Raw genomic sequence first — 16,793 nt, 5'->3', positions numbered from 1 at the left:
TATTAAATAAAAATGTAGTTAAGTAAACAGAAAAAACAGGAACAGTACCACTCAAGATCTGAAATCTGGTGGATAGTAAAGTAACATTAAGGATGGTAAATTGGGTTAACTAACCTTTGTCTAAACAATGTGACATAACAGGTTCATAAACCTCAATAACTTAACTTTGTGCCAAATCCAGTACCCCTCTAGTAACTCAAGAATGACAACTTACTATATATACTAGATTGAGCTAACACAACAGACACAGAGAATAGTAACTACCTAAAAAAGACGAAGAAGCAAGTGTACTTGGCCTGGAAATGGCCTGCTGTTGTTTCATCCTGTATCTGTTTCTAAAAAGTATTTGAACATTATTCCAATTATTAGAGCTCCCTGCTCTATATACAGTTTTAGGATTTTAGACTACTGAAGTTAATATTTAGTACAGACAGCTCATTGGAGCCTGTTTCTGATAGCGTCTTGGCTACAAGGTCGATCTGCTTGTTTCATATGTGTCTCTTCAGTTACACCTACAACAATAAACAAAACAAACTTCTTTTATTAAAGATATCTCTGGTATAATTATTTCTGATCCCAGTCATGTATCATAGGCTGGTTTTGAGGAATAGTTCAGTAAAATCAAAATTTCTTCTGCCAGTATGTTATTTTTCAAGTACAGATTTAAGTACATATATCTGCAGAATATAAACTATATACTTGCAAAGTGAAATATTTTTAATAATTTTTGAGTCAGTCTTATAACCTCATTACATCAATGTGATAAAATAATAATGATAGAAATATCAATCTTTAGTGGCGGCTGATTGCTGTGTAAGACTGCCATTTTATAGCAATTCTCTAATTATTACACTTTTTATTTTTCTTGATGCAAGTAATGGTATTTTTTTTTATAACATTCTTCTTGACTGTGATGTTGTCACTTCGCTTTGATATTCTTTACTGAAAATAGTTTGTATTCTAATTTACGCGATGAAAACATCAGATTTCAGATCTCAAAATGTGAAAAAACACAAATGTGTGATTGTACCACTTTTCAAAAGTCTTCATTACAATCTTGTTACTTGCTTAAATTTTATATTGTCATAACACAAATATATAAACTTGAAGAAAATAATGGAAGTGTTGATTTATTTTAAATTTTATTAGAGATGTTAAAGTAATTTTATAACTTTGTGTGTTTAATATAATTCTTGTATAGTAAGCATCATAAATTCAGTTTGTAGAGTAAATATTTAAGTGTGGTTTTGGTGTGATTATTTAGTAACATTACTAATGTACTTCATAACATTTGTTGTGTGTTCTTAACATGTTCATGATAATCGTAATTTTATTTATTTTTTAATATATTATATGTATTCTTAAAAAGCATTAAAAGTAATTCCAAAATCCTATAAGACACATTTGATGAGTCTTTTACAAACACGACTGGGTTAAACAAACCATACAAATCCAAGCTCGGTGCCGGGTTTTAAGATCGAGTGTGTGGGTCTCTAGAGCCCCACGTCGGTATGAACGTGTTAAGTAAATATGTAACAATATTTTTTTTAGTGTCATTCTTTGCTTTATTTCATTATAAACATCTTAAGTCATCATTTTAATAGTCCTTCTAGTTGGTACCTTCTGGAAAAAATAGAGTAAGATTAACAAAAATTCTAAATCACGCAATAAATATCCAAACTCTACATGTAATTAAAGTATACAAATTATGATTGACCATATTCATTGTTAGCTGTTGGCTATAAAAACAAATGATTGCCTAATTAGAATTACTTTGATGTTTTTCATTTTAGAACATTTTTAGGTGTTATTCGCCAAAAATGTATTGAGTTATTGTCTGTTACATACATACAAATGAAAATTACAGGACAATTGCGTAGACCAATTATTTTGATCTGTTCTTGGATATTTTTTCATCATGCACTCAAGGAGCAGCTATGCTAATCACAATTTATTATACTTAACGGAATAAAAACATATAAGTTGTACTCCCAATAGTAACTTTGATTTCAACATCCTACATGGTAAAGTAGCGCATGACATTATTTAATTGCTTTGCTACTAATTAAATTTCACAAATATCTATTTAATAGTAAGTTTAATATATAGTAACATAGAAAGTTTTACGATTCCTGATATTGTTTTACACTAAAGTACTCTGATAGTGGTAAGTTATTTAATGCTTCAGTTCTAGCTTTATCTGTAAAAACATTGTGTTTATTGGTGTTTAATGTCATTTTCATATTTCTTGTGTTATATTGCTAAGACCTTATTCAAGGTAAGTTTAAAAACTGTATTTAATTTTAATCCATTGTGAATATTTTTACATTTAGTTAGAAGTTTTCTTTAAAACTGCCTCGATTACTGTTTCATTATAACAGCTATTTGTGTATATATAATCAATCTCAATTCAAATAACTTATACTTTGAGGTTAGTTATTAGTTGTTAGCCAGTAGTTCATTTCAAATAAATGGTTAAAAAGTAACAATTTAAAATTTTTACAGTATTCATTATTGTAACACCATTTGGTAATTAATTGTTGTGTATAAATGTTTGATAGAATATGAAACAAGAAAAGTGTCTGATTATATTAATGTTTTCTCATAAATCAAATATCAGTACCAACCAAATAAAAGTAAATTATTTGAAAATTTCTGCAGTATTAAAGAGGACTCAGAAAACGTTTATCATTTCATCTGCCTTGTGTTAAAAACACATTAGTAACCTATATCATTATTTAAAATACATTCCAAACATTTGGTTGTAGTGAGAATATTGATTGGTGACTTTTTATACAAACATTAGAAATTAATTAAAAACTATTGTTACATTACCGTATATATTTTTTGTTCCAGGGAGACGGAACATTTGACTCCATCGGCGGAGAAGTTGTAAGTATAGTTTCCATTGAGCTGAGCAAAACATTTTTTTATTCATGAAAAAAAAACTAATAATAATGTTATACATTAGTTTATTTTATTATAGTAATTATTGATACAACTGGTATTATGATACCAGCTGTATCAGGATTACAGCTTAATTATTATGAATTAAGCTGTAAACCTTGGTGATACAAAAACTTCAACAAGATCCCAGTATGTTATGACTTATTACATGATAGTTGTGTATGTTATTTTATCTAATACTGTTCTAATCTGAATGTTTTAAGAATGTCTACATTAAATTAATAAACATATTAACAAAATTTACTTTCAATTCATTGTTGCAGCAAACCAGTACAATAGCTGTTTGTAGACCATGTGTTAGTTAAACCTAAGTAATTTTCAACACACAGTGTATTAAGAAACATGGTCTCAAGGATTTAAACCTCTCCTTTTATTCAATTATAAAATATTAAAACATAAGTTTAAGCACGCAAAAATTAAAGAAAATTGTGATAAAAACGTGAAAGTCAGAGTTGATGTTAAAAACATTATGTATAAAAATGTAAATATACTCCCAGCACCATATCTGAAGAAGCAAAATGGAAAATTCCTGACATAACACAGAGTAAGAATTATTGCAGAATGCAGATAAATTTTGTATACTTAAACTTGTGGTTTAGTATTTGACCTCATGGAGAGGAGGATAGATTTCAAGTCCTTAATTTTAAGTATCAATGTATGACTTTTCTTTTGGAAAAATAATGAAAGCTTAAATGAACACATTACACAAATACATTAATTGTATTTTTACGTAATGGAAGAGCTGAATATAATACACCAGAATAGAAAGGGATTTCAATAATATAAAGGGAGTGAATGATAAATATCTACAGCTCATTTCTAATATTTTATAACCGGATTAATACAGAAAAATAAATAAATATGAGGTTTTTTATTTTGGAATAAAATAACTTTATAATACAGAATAGCTGTTCTCTCATTTGAACTCTTCCTTCAAGCTCTGAAAATGACACTCTATACTTCAAGCATACACATGACAAAATATGTTTAAATTACCTGACACACAACTATAAACGTATATTCTAGAATGTAATCATAAAACTGTAATAGTGTACTGAAGTAATGTACTGTATTGCGTGGATAGGTAGTTGGCCCCCCTGGTCCACCCGGCCCTGCAGGAATCCCAGGACTTCAGGGTCCCCCAGGCATCAAAGGCGACAGGGGAATGGATGGAGCAAAAGGAGAGCCGGTAAGTGCCAGAATCTTTCTCACTATTGTCAGTTGCATGACAATATTTTGTTAAAATCTTAAAAAACCGAAATGATTCAATTCTTGTAAAAGGTCATAACACAAATTGTTATTCATTACTGTCATTTATGTAGAAAATAGTAGGTTTGTTACTATACTATTATACATTTGGCATAGTGAAATGTAGATTTGAAGATCTGCCACCCCCTCAGCTATGTTTGACGGAGTTTGATATAATGTATATTTCATCATTTTCTTTTGAACTAAATTTTTTCGTTTATATAACTATATATTTCTGAATTTTCTTATTCACAATTTGTTGCCCCCTTAAATCTGCTTCCTCGGGCATTAGCCCTTTAAGCCCATATGTAAATTAAACTCTGAGCATAAGTTAATATTAATTATTAGGTATAAACACTACCATTGAGAAAAAATTACAAGTAACTTCTAGAGTTTCCACAATACACTTTTCCACTGGTTTCCTGAGGAGTATACAACACCTTGTGGAGTGAGAGGAGGTGATATTAGGTGGTCATTCTTACAAAACAATGTACTTCTTGGTGACATACTATGAAGAAAGACATGTATGAAAGACATACTATGAAGTATTGGTAAGACATGTGAAATATATTAGTGGATGCATTGTAGCAAGATCGCAGGCACAAGGTGTTAATAGTGCAAAGGAAGAGTGCTCTCTGGATAGCCAGCCCTTATCAGACAGTATCCGTACCAGAAAGTTTTATGATTGCAGGCTATTTTTATTGATCTGTTATGATTCAAGACGAAGCAGCTTAATGAGGGAAATGGGCACTAATCACACAATGGTCTCGCTGTCTGGGTCCACGAGGTCTGGAAGGAATAGTGACGAAAATGTAAAAGAGGAGAGTTGGACATAGGGAGGTAAATTTTTAACTGTCCCACCTCTTCAACAATAAGTTTTATATATGCAGAGTAACCTTATGAATACAAAGATTTAAAACATGAAGACCCTTAACACAAATTTTTTTTATGCAGAACATGGAAATAATGTACAAGAGTTTGAAATAGCTATTGGTCAATATTTTTGGGATTCTATCAACAGGAAAATGGTTTGTGATGAGCAAGCTTCGATCAGTATTTGGATATATAGAGAGCTAAAAACAAAAAACACAGAAGAAGGGTAATGTGGTGTAGGTATTGCTCAGTCCAATGGAATAAATCATGGAAGAAGTCCTCTGAGTGCTTAGTCACTGTGTTGCCCTCTTGTCGTAATGCAAAAAACGGTCATGAAAGGGAGCATAACGTTACCTATGAAGTTTTTAATAGAGAAGAGTTCCACTTTCCCATTGACAAAAATATACACAATCACTGTATATGACTTAACACTTTGATAACCACTAGCACTATTGGAAGGTAACATTTAGAGCTGCCATTCCATAATAAATATGAATAAATAGATATCTAAATAAATATTTGTTTTGATTTCTATAACTTTTAAGAATTTCTAATTTTACCTCTACATTATTATTTAATTTTGAATGTTAGTTCCATACAGAAACACCATTGACATTAAATTAATAAACAGTTATAATAAACTTACTGTGGTACGGAATGATGAGTATCTGTGAATACAATAAGATTGTGCAAAATTGTCATATATTGTTAGTGTGGTGAAAGATATGAAAGAGAATTAAACTTATATTTATTAACTAGTATTCTTATAAATACCACCTTCAAAGATTTCATTTTAGCCTGTTTATTCTAATATGGAGTGTTATACAGAATGATCAAAATTCATATTAAATGTAAATCTAAAACATATATTTTTATGCCTTTGGTTTAAAGTGCTAAATCTCTTTTATAATAAATAAATAAAGTCCTATGTGGTCTTAACTGTTAAGGTGAAGCAAAAACGTGGTGGCTACATACTTTAATTGTAATATCCAATATATTATTTGTTAAATTTTCAAAAATTTAAATTGAAATAATTTTTTAATATAAAAGCTAGATTTTCAATTTAATGCTGTAGATAATTTTATAGCATTCATATTGAATGTTTATTTACAAATTATTGAATTTAATTATAATTATTTGAAGCAAATATTGCAAAGATAAACTACATAGTGGGTAAAAAGACAGACACAAATATCTTTAATTTAACAAAGAGTCTGTATCTAATGAAATTCTGGTAGTCAGACAAGAATTACAAGAAGAAGTTAATTAGGAAAGCAGATGTAGATACAAAAATGTTTGTTAACTTATTAGAAAGATATTTATAATTAAGAAACCAAAGGCAAAGCTAATTACCTTAAGATACTTCTAATGCCTCTCTTTTCTTTTCACTTAAGATACCTCTAATGCCTTTCTTTTCTTTTCACAGACAAATGTGATTTCTCCATAACAAGATATTATTTAACTAAAATAAGTGTATATGAAATTGTTTCTCTATGTTAAATTTCTATCCATCCTCTATACCTTTACCATAACAAAAGTAAGCCAATCAATATTGCAAATTTCCTGAAATCATTTAAGAATGTATTTAATAATTATACCTTACAGTGTAATTTCTAATTCCATTGTTTGTTTAAAGGCTGTTTTTTGACAATGGAAAGATTTTGAAGGTAACAGGGATTTTTAGACATTTACCATTGTTCAGTAATACCAAAAATCAGTAACATTACATTTCACGATCTGCAATTTTATGTCTTCCTAAGGTGGATAACTCCAAACACATACTGTATCTATAATTTAGATAAAAATGATCATGTAAGCGTTGTGATATGCATAATAAGGAAATCACACCAAACATGTCTTATGCCATCTCCATGTATACACTATCTCTAAACATGAACTTAATAAAACAAAACAGTAATCATTGAAACTAAATTAAAGAATACAAAAGGTTTGCATAGGTTTGCACTCACTGATTAACCACTGACAACTGGCAAGTGGCTAATAGTAAATGGCGATTGAAACAGCAGGAATAAGATGACGGTAAATCATGAAAGGTGAATGAGTCCTTTTTATTGGTTCATTCCAGATGAACTTCTAAAAACTGTACTACGTGGTTTATTAATAATTTATATTCTGTTGGAGTGATTGGATTTAGTTTTCAGTTTGTTTTTCAGAATAAGCAACAAAATTGACCTAACTTCAACTCATGGTTCATTGATCCGGTTGGTCTGCTAAAGAAATAAGATTCCCATTGTATTACATTAGCTTCATTTCAACTCATATAATGATTTTATACCAGTGATGGTGTGTCATTTTTATAATGAACTAAAAAATTCATTTAACTTACAAATTAAGCAGTCATGCAGCCAATGGTGTATACAATAGTTTGAGGTATTTATTTAAGTATAGGATTAAATTTAACAAACCACAAAGACAGACAGACAATAAGAACAAAATAAGAAATTCAGAGCAACATGTATCCCATCGTACACATGTTGCGCTTTACGAAAACCTGGTATGAACCCGGTTGGGTACAAACTGATGTGGTACATGTTGTTCTCAACCTAACCTCTTTCTCATGCTTTCTTTGTGTTTTTTGTATTATAAAGTTTAATGGTCTCCCCAAAAAAAAAATCTTGTTACCTTTCAGTTACAGACATTTCTCTTGAACTGAACTGGGAATAATGAAAAGTTCTCTTAATTTAAAAGCGCATCTTATATAACTCAACCCAAAAAGAAATTTATTTCATGAGCATTAATGATAAAACAGGAAATAATTAGTTTCAAGCTGTAATGTGTAGGCAATTAAATATAATTGGATGAAGATTGTAAAAACAACTTTATTATAACAACTCATTTAATGTTGTTTAATTAAATTTCTGAAATTCGTTTCATTTTTTGTCATAAGTAGTTGATTTTGATCATGTGAATTGGTTGATATCTCTCAAGTGTTTGTTGTGTTTCCAACAGGAGCAATCGTCTTCATACCAAATATTCTCTATTGGTAATAATTTGTTGGTAAAAGTATTAAAAGCTTTAGGTATTGGAGAATTTATTCTTTTTGTCTGCTGTAAACTGGAAGTAAGAGTTAGATGACTAGTTATGAATATACAAAATGTCAATACAATTAATTTTATTTTTTCCAGGGAGAGAAAGGGTCAAAAGGTGACCCAGGGCCTATGGGATTACCTGTAAGTATTATTCTACAAGTAAGTAACTTGATAAGTTATTAAAAACTGAGATTTCTTGTAAAATATCTCATTTTATGTTCGGTTTTCAAAACTTCATAGTAATAAAATTTGTATTCTCTTCAGTGGAACAGCACAACAATAAAGGACAACTGGAGAAAATATTTATCTAAAAACTCTTAAAGATTCTGCTAAATTACAATAACATGGTAGGCTTTTATTTATAATAATAATGTAATATATTAGTATAATGTAATAATATTACAAAATAAAAAAATATTTGTATGATAATACAAAACTAATCATTCCTTATAAGGTACGCAATTGATTGATCTGACCCATTACACTGAAGAAGATTTTGTTTATGGCAGTCTCATGGATGGTTAGCCCTGTAAAAGTAGATGCTTCATGAGATGAAATTTATTTTATAATAGACAATCTACTGATACAGAAGGGGGTGGGGTTATGTGCCTTGGTCAATAGACCGGAAGAATGGTAGAACCATGACAAGGTATGTAATAAAATAATTTTGGGAAGTTACTCACTAGGTTATTATGAAATAAAATATTTATCTCAAATTTGATAATGAATAACTCTGTTAAGTTGCACAAATTTTTAAAAGACTATATTAAATGGATTAAGATTGTAACCATCCACACACATCTGTAAATTTGAACCTTTAACTTTTTTGGATGTATCGAGAATTTAAATTGTCTACTTTGGCTGTATACAGCCCATCATTGTTAATATGCCAATAATGGTAATAGTCTTGTGTTGATTATCTTATCCCACAATTCAACACATTCATAGGCACAATATTGGTTCAGTATTCATCTTATTTTAGTAAATAATTTTAGAGTCATGAGTTTGTTTGTTAAAAAGAAATTCTTTCCAATTTAATCTATACAGGAGACTGTTTAATATTTCCAACAGTTTTTTAACATTCACCCTAATTGACCTGTAAGAAAAACATGTGTATTTTTTTTAAATTTAGAAGTAAAATGGTACAACTAGGATATTAGGATTTTAGATATTTGTTATCATTATATGTTACAAGAAGAGATCATTACGTTTTGAGGATTGTAATATATTCTTTTCTTCAGGTGTTAAAAAACCTAATACATAAGGTTAAACAAGCACAAACTAATATACGGTGATAACTCACTAAAGTAAAAAATTCAAACATGTACATAGTAGTCACGTTCATAATAATGCACAATACATGCACAGTATAGAAGGCGTGATGGACATACCAGAGAAGGTGAGATACTTAATGAGTCTTCACTTCTAATTGATATGGCAAAGTGGCTCACTTATGGACAGTATTGTGGTGTGGATGCTTTGTTCTCATCTCATTCAGTCAGGGAGCACAAGGACATTTCGGTAGATCCTAGAAAGACACAGTATCCCTTTTCACCAAAGTTTTACTTTCCAGAGTTGACTGATGTGGTGCCACAAGGTGTATGATCCCAATGGTCTCTCACTGAAAGTATTCAAAGTTACTCACTATTTGCTTGCAGCTTCTCTGAACTTGTTTGAGAGTAAGTTAAGAGAAAAACGATCTTGAAACTTCATGGAAGGTCTCACACCCCACACATACCAGCAAGAGGTATCATGAATGTTTCCTAGCTATCTCAAGGACAAGTAGATGATATATCACAGCCAAACAATATTGATGTAACATTGAAATCTTCCAGTTTATACCACATTGACACAGTTATCAATGAAGAAAATGACTTCAACAAAGAAGATAGCACTGAATTATAAAAAAAGCTAGCAGCATGTGGTAAAGAACCATACTGATCACTGTTTGGCCATGCTAGTCATTAATTTATTATGCTTACAATACATATCTGCCTCCTTAACTCACCTGTACAAGCCGGTATGTTTTACTGGCAGGTTTCATTTATCATATATTGACTGAAGATCACTCTTCACAGCAAGGTTGAGAGATTTCAAGAATTTAATTGTGTACTATGATATAAACTACAAAACTATCTTTACATACTATAATTTTTAATGCCATCAGCAACGGTTATACTAAAGTAATCATCTTGTAATATGATTATGGTTTCTTATCAGTCTAAATTTTGTTTCTTAACATAAAATTGTCATTTTAATGTTTGTCATTCTTACCCATATAATTGATATGTAAAATTTTATATAATATTATAATACATAAAATTAATGGGTTATCAACAAAATTAAGAAAAGGTAAATATAGAGATGTGATATTGTTAAAATAAATGTTTAATTGTTTTGATAATACTTAACCAGTCTACTATGGAGCGTGTTCAAAAACGTTTTGAATATCCCTTTACTGGCTGATTATTAGCAACCAATTGTCTGACTGGATATGGGGACAAATAGGGAACCCTTCCAAGACCCCAGTCAGGCATTCTCTGTACTCCATCCAGTCAGTGAGTTTTTAGTTGAGGTTAACCTGTTAATACATGTATTTCACTGTGACTGAACATCTTGAGCAAAATGTTCGCAAATTTTACCAGAATCTTGGCCATTCTACATCAGAGACAATCTCTATGGTACACAAAGCTTTTGGTAACACGTTTAAGGATAATACACAAATATAAGAGTAGGTGACTCAAAAATGGCCGCATTTCAGTAAAGAAAGTGAACTACGACCTGGTAGACCTGCAACAGCCAGAATCCTGTAATATTGGATGTATCAGAACTGAAGTACTGGAGTTCAGACAGGCAATGAAGAATATCTTGATGACCTAAGGCAACTATGAGATGCAACATTAAGGAAATGGACTGAATCGTGGGCAGATCAAGATTGGATCCTGCACCACAACAACACGTCAGCTCATTCATAAAATCTTATTCACCACTTTTTAGCAAAACATGACATCAAACAGCTTTTATAGCCTTCTTACATCCTGATCTCAAAATTGAAAATTCCTCTGAGAAGGAAAAGATGTCAGTATGCAAGAACAAATAAGACAAAATATGAAGGATGTGATAAACATTCTAAAATAAAGTTTCCATTGTAAAAGGGTGGTTTGGATGATGGTATGGATTGAGAATGGGGGAGCACTTCAACCTCTGACTCAATTCCCCTGAATGGGTTGTGGTTGCCACCAAGCGACTCATGTTCATGCCAAAAGTAAAGATTAGAGATTTAAAAAACAATTTATACTGTGTACAAAGGTAGAGCCAGTCTTTCTGACCAACCACCCAAGTATATAATTCTTGGCCACTTAAGTGGTATGAAACCATCCAAAGCAAAGAAGAAAACACACACTCACTATCTTACAGTCAATAACACGTATTGCCTCTACTTCAGAATTATTCAGACTTACATAATTCCTTATAATTTATGCTTCTCCACTATAACCAGTATAGGATAAGGCCAATAACTACAATATTGCAACAACATCATGACACTTATTGTAGCCACCACTAGTTTTGTGGAACTGTTTTTCCATGCCTACATCTTTGATGGATGGCATTTGCTAATCTCAACTAAATGTCTTACTTGTGTCATATGTATTTTGTTAGAAGCACTTGATTTAAATATAAATGTAAGAAATATATACTGTTAAACCAATATTCTAGGAAAAGCTAATTGTGCATTTGCTATTGAGAAAGTGACATTTGGACTATCCCTGAGTTCACAGAAATATTAAGCAAGTATTTACAACTGTTATCCAACATCATCAGTAAGGACATAAGTTCAAACAAATTTGTTCCCATGCTTCTCGATCTTCTCAGGATAAGAAACTGCTGAAACAACTGGATATACCAACTTTTATATCTGCCAAACATCAAACCAGGGATGGTAAAATACTGAATGTCAGCTATAGCCTTCATCAAACCAAATGATCAAGTGATCTTAAATTTCCAACACTACTTTACTATACAAGTATAACACTATTTTACCATAAAAACGTGATACAGTGCTATGGTTTTTTTTATTCTTCTGTGACTGTATTTTAGCTTTGTATGTTACAAAGTAATATTGAGAGAGGTGAGGGTGCTTGATTATACTATATACTGTTATGCCTATATCTGTCTAAGGAGTTGCCTATACAGGCTTTTTCCATTATAATGTGCATAATAATAGATTACACATCTCCATTTTTAGGCAAGAAATTTATACCAGTATCACCTTCCGAGCGGGTCAGGTACATTACTTAAGTTGGAAATAGCTTTACCTGTGATGGTACAGATCCCTTTGAGAATAGTTGTAGGCTAGAACAATCTATAGATGCAGTACTAAGGTCAGGTTTTAGTACTATTTTGTGATTGTGATTACAATCTTCTATTACCAGACTTGGTGTTGAAAGGTTCAAACTAAGAATGCTCCAAACCAAATACTCCTGCTTCAACACGGTATATGAACTCTGCTTTATCTGAAATTTTAGCTTCATAACTCACTCAGTTCATTAATTTTACTCATAACTTACAATTGCCTTCTAACGCAAACACACATGAAAAAAGGAAAAGCAATATTTGGATCCTAGTTATCATATAAAGACTGCCCTACACATGGTTCATTTGCTGCAGAACATTATTAAACATCGTGAAGACATATATGATGTCTTTATCTGATCCCAATGATTGCAATATGCCAAAAGGAGCAGTTATTCAACACCAGTAATAGCCATAATAAGCTTGATGTGGTCTGTACAGCAGGTGAAAACCATATCTCTGTTGATTGGTTAGCAGAACTGAAGGTTGGCAAATATTTAGACAAGTTATTAAGAATCGCTCAATCTCCGAAATACAATATTGATGTCAGAATTATCATCTTCTTGTCACACAAAATCACTTGGTGAGAAACTAGTCATCTTAGAGGTTAGCTTAGATGACTAGTCCTCAATTTTTCATCTCAATTATTCCCGGAACAATTCACTTCTGTGGAACTCCATGTTCCATTGGAATGGTTTACTAAATGTGCCAAGAAGTACAGAGCGTTCTGGCACTATTTAGTGGCAACAGCATTGGAAAATGTTTCAATTCTATCTATTTTGCAGGTAATGACATTTCAAGTTGCAACCTCTCACTCTACTGAATTGTTTGGAGGGATTTAATAGGGACTGTATTTAATTATTTGAGCTCAAAGCGTAATGCAGTGTTTGAAAATATTATAAAACCTATTGACATGAAACTAAAGGCACCAAAGACATGGTCTGAAACCAAATTGACTTGTAAAGCAGTGGCAGTCACCATTATTCAAGAGCACTTAAACGCATCAAAATAAATTGTTGAAGATGCTTCTTATGTATGGCAAGAGGTAAAGGAAAAGAAATTGTAAGCCAAGTAAAGTAATTTGACTTTATTGTAAATGTGAAGATTTTAATCCCATTATTTAATCTAATATTTATAACAAGTAAGATGCTTCAGTCTTCAGATATTGATTTGTATCAAGCTACCATACACATTGAAGTTCTTACATTGGCATTAATGGAATTAAGAAACTATAGAAATAAGTTTGGTATCATGTTAAAAGCTACAACAGATTTATGCAGTAAATTATTTAATATGACAATGCCTATTCCCTAGAAGAGGAAGATATCAAGCAGAATAGATTATAAAAATCCAAACTCGGCTGATCACGTTCACAGCAAGTATGTTAAATTTGACTTTTTACCTTCTACCTCCTTTTAGACGAAATGGTTAAAGAGTTGAATGGTGGAATCATTGAGGAGCTAAAGATACAATTAACATTGGAAGTAAATTTTAAAGTTATATTTTGGTAACAAAATGACATAACTAAAGAATATCAAAAGTATTTTGTTTTGATGCCAGCTAGTGGGGAGCAGAAATTCTCCTTCTAAACAACATAAAAAGTAACTCAGACTTAGAATATCTTCCTAAAAGTACTTCCCATTTGCTTTAGTGGCTGAGCAAACAACAAAGATTTGCAACACATACAAACTTTACAAGTTTTCTAGCATTCCATTTACCAGCTGTTCTTTTGAGAGAAGCTTTTCTAAACTTACAATTATTACGACAAAACTTAGATAGAAGATGACACAGAACATTTCATACTCCCTTTTATTGGGCAAGATCTATGTATGAGTATTTCAGTGGAAGAATTTATTAACTAGTTCTAAAATATTGTCCCTTTCAGGCAGAGCTTATTGTTATAAGGTACGGTAGCCCCACATATAATCTACCACCTTTAAATTTACTATAAAATATGTTGTTAAATAATATGTTTTTAAACTAATTCATTATTTTGTTGTTTTTTATCCAGTTTTACCTATAGCAATATTTTAAAATTTGCAGAAGATAGTATTTTGGAGAGGAATTCCCCAATCCATCATGGGATGCCATTTTCCACTGGAACGTTCAAAGATGAGACCCAGTGCACATCTATGTGTGCTATATATACTTGTAGTAAATTAGTCTTGCAGATTATGCTGCAGTGATTGGGGTTCTATCCAACCTAAAAATATCCAGTACCTACATAACGTACAGATGTGAGATTAATATTCTTTTAATGTGTATTTTTTAAGATGTTTATATGGGCATGCGTTCTACGCACCATTCAAAATATACTGAACTGAGCTTTTTCATAATCTTTCAATGCATTCTATAGAATGCCCTCTGTAACTTTGGCAGAACTGCAGCACAATGTTCTAGTTATATGTTTAAGTTTAGATTGGTTTATGTTAGTTATTTTAGGTTATAAGTTATTAATTTTCAGTTAAAATATCATAAATTTTATGCTTTATCTAAGGAACATTTAGTATCTTACAAATACCTATATATTATACAACTATACAATACAACTGTATAGGAAAGCATTTAAGTCTCTAAAACGTACTTCATTTCATACTCTGCCCAAAATTACCAGTCACCTTATAGAATCCCCAACTTTTCCATTTCATGTCAGGATTTCACACATTACACCTAACATATATGTAAAGTATAGGAGCTGTTTACACAGTGGTACTCTTCATTTGTAAATTTACTTATAACAAGAGAATGTTGAATTTTTAAGTTCTGTGTTTTTGTAGGGTCCCATGGGGCTGAGAGGTGACTCGGGGCGGCCAGGAGATATAGGCAAGCCAGGTCAAATGGTAAGGCCTGCGTTTTCCTAAACCTAACCCTAACATCAGCAATGATTAACCGACTAATCTCCACTTGTGCTGATGTGCCACCGGAGTGACAGAAGAACTAACATACTAACAAACGATACGGTAGTGCGAGTGCGCGTGCGATCTCATGTATATAGCCAAATGGTCAGGACTGTAGCTCCTAGAATGATAAGCTAAATTTGTTGTTTCCAGAAAGGTTTTACATGTTAATCCAGAGAAGTTTATTTAAATAAGTTTTTATTTATTTAGGTTTTACTGCAATGTAAAATTTATTGTAATTTAAGAACTATGATTTTTCTATTCTTCAGTTATTAACTTCAAGCCAAAATATTATTAAAATTACTTTACAATTAATTTTACGTTTGAAAAGATTTTTCTATGAGGAGTAAACTGAAAATTTCACTGAATCTTTTACATAGTCGTAAAGGTTATAGATATAAGTAAAATGTAATGCTAATTTTTTTCATTTATCTTGTTCTATTCTCAATATATTCTAGTCAGAATCTTTGTAAAAACACTTGAAAATATGATTTTCAAGAACTTTTATTATTATATAATATATACAGGTATTAGCATACACCAAAATTTGTTTACTTTGTGTAAATAAATCAATGAATAAACTTTCCCAACTCATTGCAAGTAATGTTATAAGTTACATTGTGTAAACGCAATACTTTTCAACAGTGAACACTTAAAATTATCAAGTGGTTAATATTTTTCTTATTTTTTACTTATAATTTGTATTAATCATTCACTATTAATTGAACAACAATAACAAATATAATTTTAATTTTGTCTAACTAAACAAATAATTTAAGTAGAACAATAAATAAATCAAATAGTTAATATTATGTAATTAAACCTTGTCAGCACTTGGATCACATCTGTATAAGAATGCAGTTTCAAAATTAACACATTATTTTGTCATAATACGCCTTTAAAACAAATTAGTAGTGCATTTACTCTTTTTACAAGAGTAATATTAGTAATATAAAGCACTAGATGTCTTAGTTGGGAGCCTCCTCCAGCATTTCTGTTAGTCTAATAAATAGGTCTGTTCATTAATTGGCTGTTCATATTACACTGATGTTGTTGACTGTAAATGTGTATTCAGAGGTTAAAATACAACACGTATCTCATAGTGTATAGCCTACAATGTTCAGGAGGCATGATGACGTGTTATGTAACCCCGTGTAATAAGAATCAGAGTAATAACATGTTTCTTTCAAGCTGACACATTTTTTGAAAATTTCATTTTTGTGTTCTGTTAATGTGAAATTTAATGCCAAATTAAAAAGTTGGGAATCAGCAATTTAGATGAATTTGTTAGGTGTACAAACAGCACAGATAAAATTGTTTTTTTCTTAAAACAACTTGAAATTTTGAAGAAGACAAATTTTCAATGTAAGTTGAAGTGTAATCATGTTCATTCCAATTAGTATAG

At 30.9% G+C, this 16,793-nt stretch overlaps 1 protein-coding gene across 16 annotated transcripts in view; it reads left to right on the top strand.

Annotated features, from left to right (window-relative positions):
- Positions 1–16,793, top strand: part of LOC124362306 (collagen alpha chain CG42342-like) — a 535,020-nt gene that overhangs the window by 475,188 nt on the left and 43,039 nt on the right. For all 16 annotated transcript variants that reach the window (XM_046816688.1, XM_046816693.1, XM_046816687.1 and 13 more), the window contains 4 exons: positions 2,857–2,892; positions 4,052–4,156; positions 8,235–8,279; positions 15,269–15,331. In XM_046816688.1, coding sequence (XP_046672644.1) covers positions 2,857–2,892; positions 4,052–4,156; positions 8,235–8,279; positions 15,269–15,331 — 249 coding nt within the window. The remainder of the gene's footprint in view (positions 1–2,856; positions 2,893–4,051; positions 4,157–8,234; positions 8,280–15,268; positions 15,332–16,793) is intronic.

This window comes from Homalodisca vitripennis, chromosome 5, assembly GCF_021130785.1.
Source record: "Homalodisca vitripennis isolate AUS2020 chromosome 5, UT_GWSS_2.1, whole genome shotgun sequence".
Taxonomy (NCBI): domain Eukaryota; kingdom Metazoa; phylum Arthropoda; class Insecta; order Hemiptera; family Cicadellidae; genus Homalodisca; species Homalodisca vitripennis.
The sequence above is the reverse complement of the archived record's forward strand: the minus strand, read 5'-3'. Positions and strand labels throughout refer to the sequence as shown.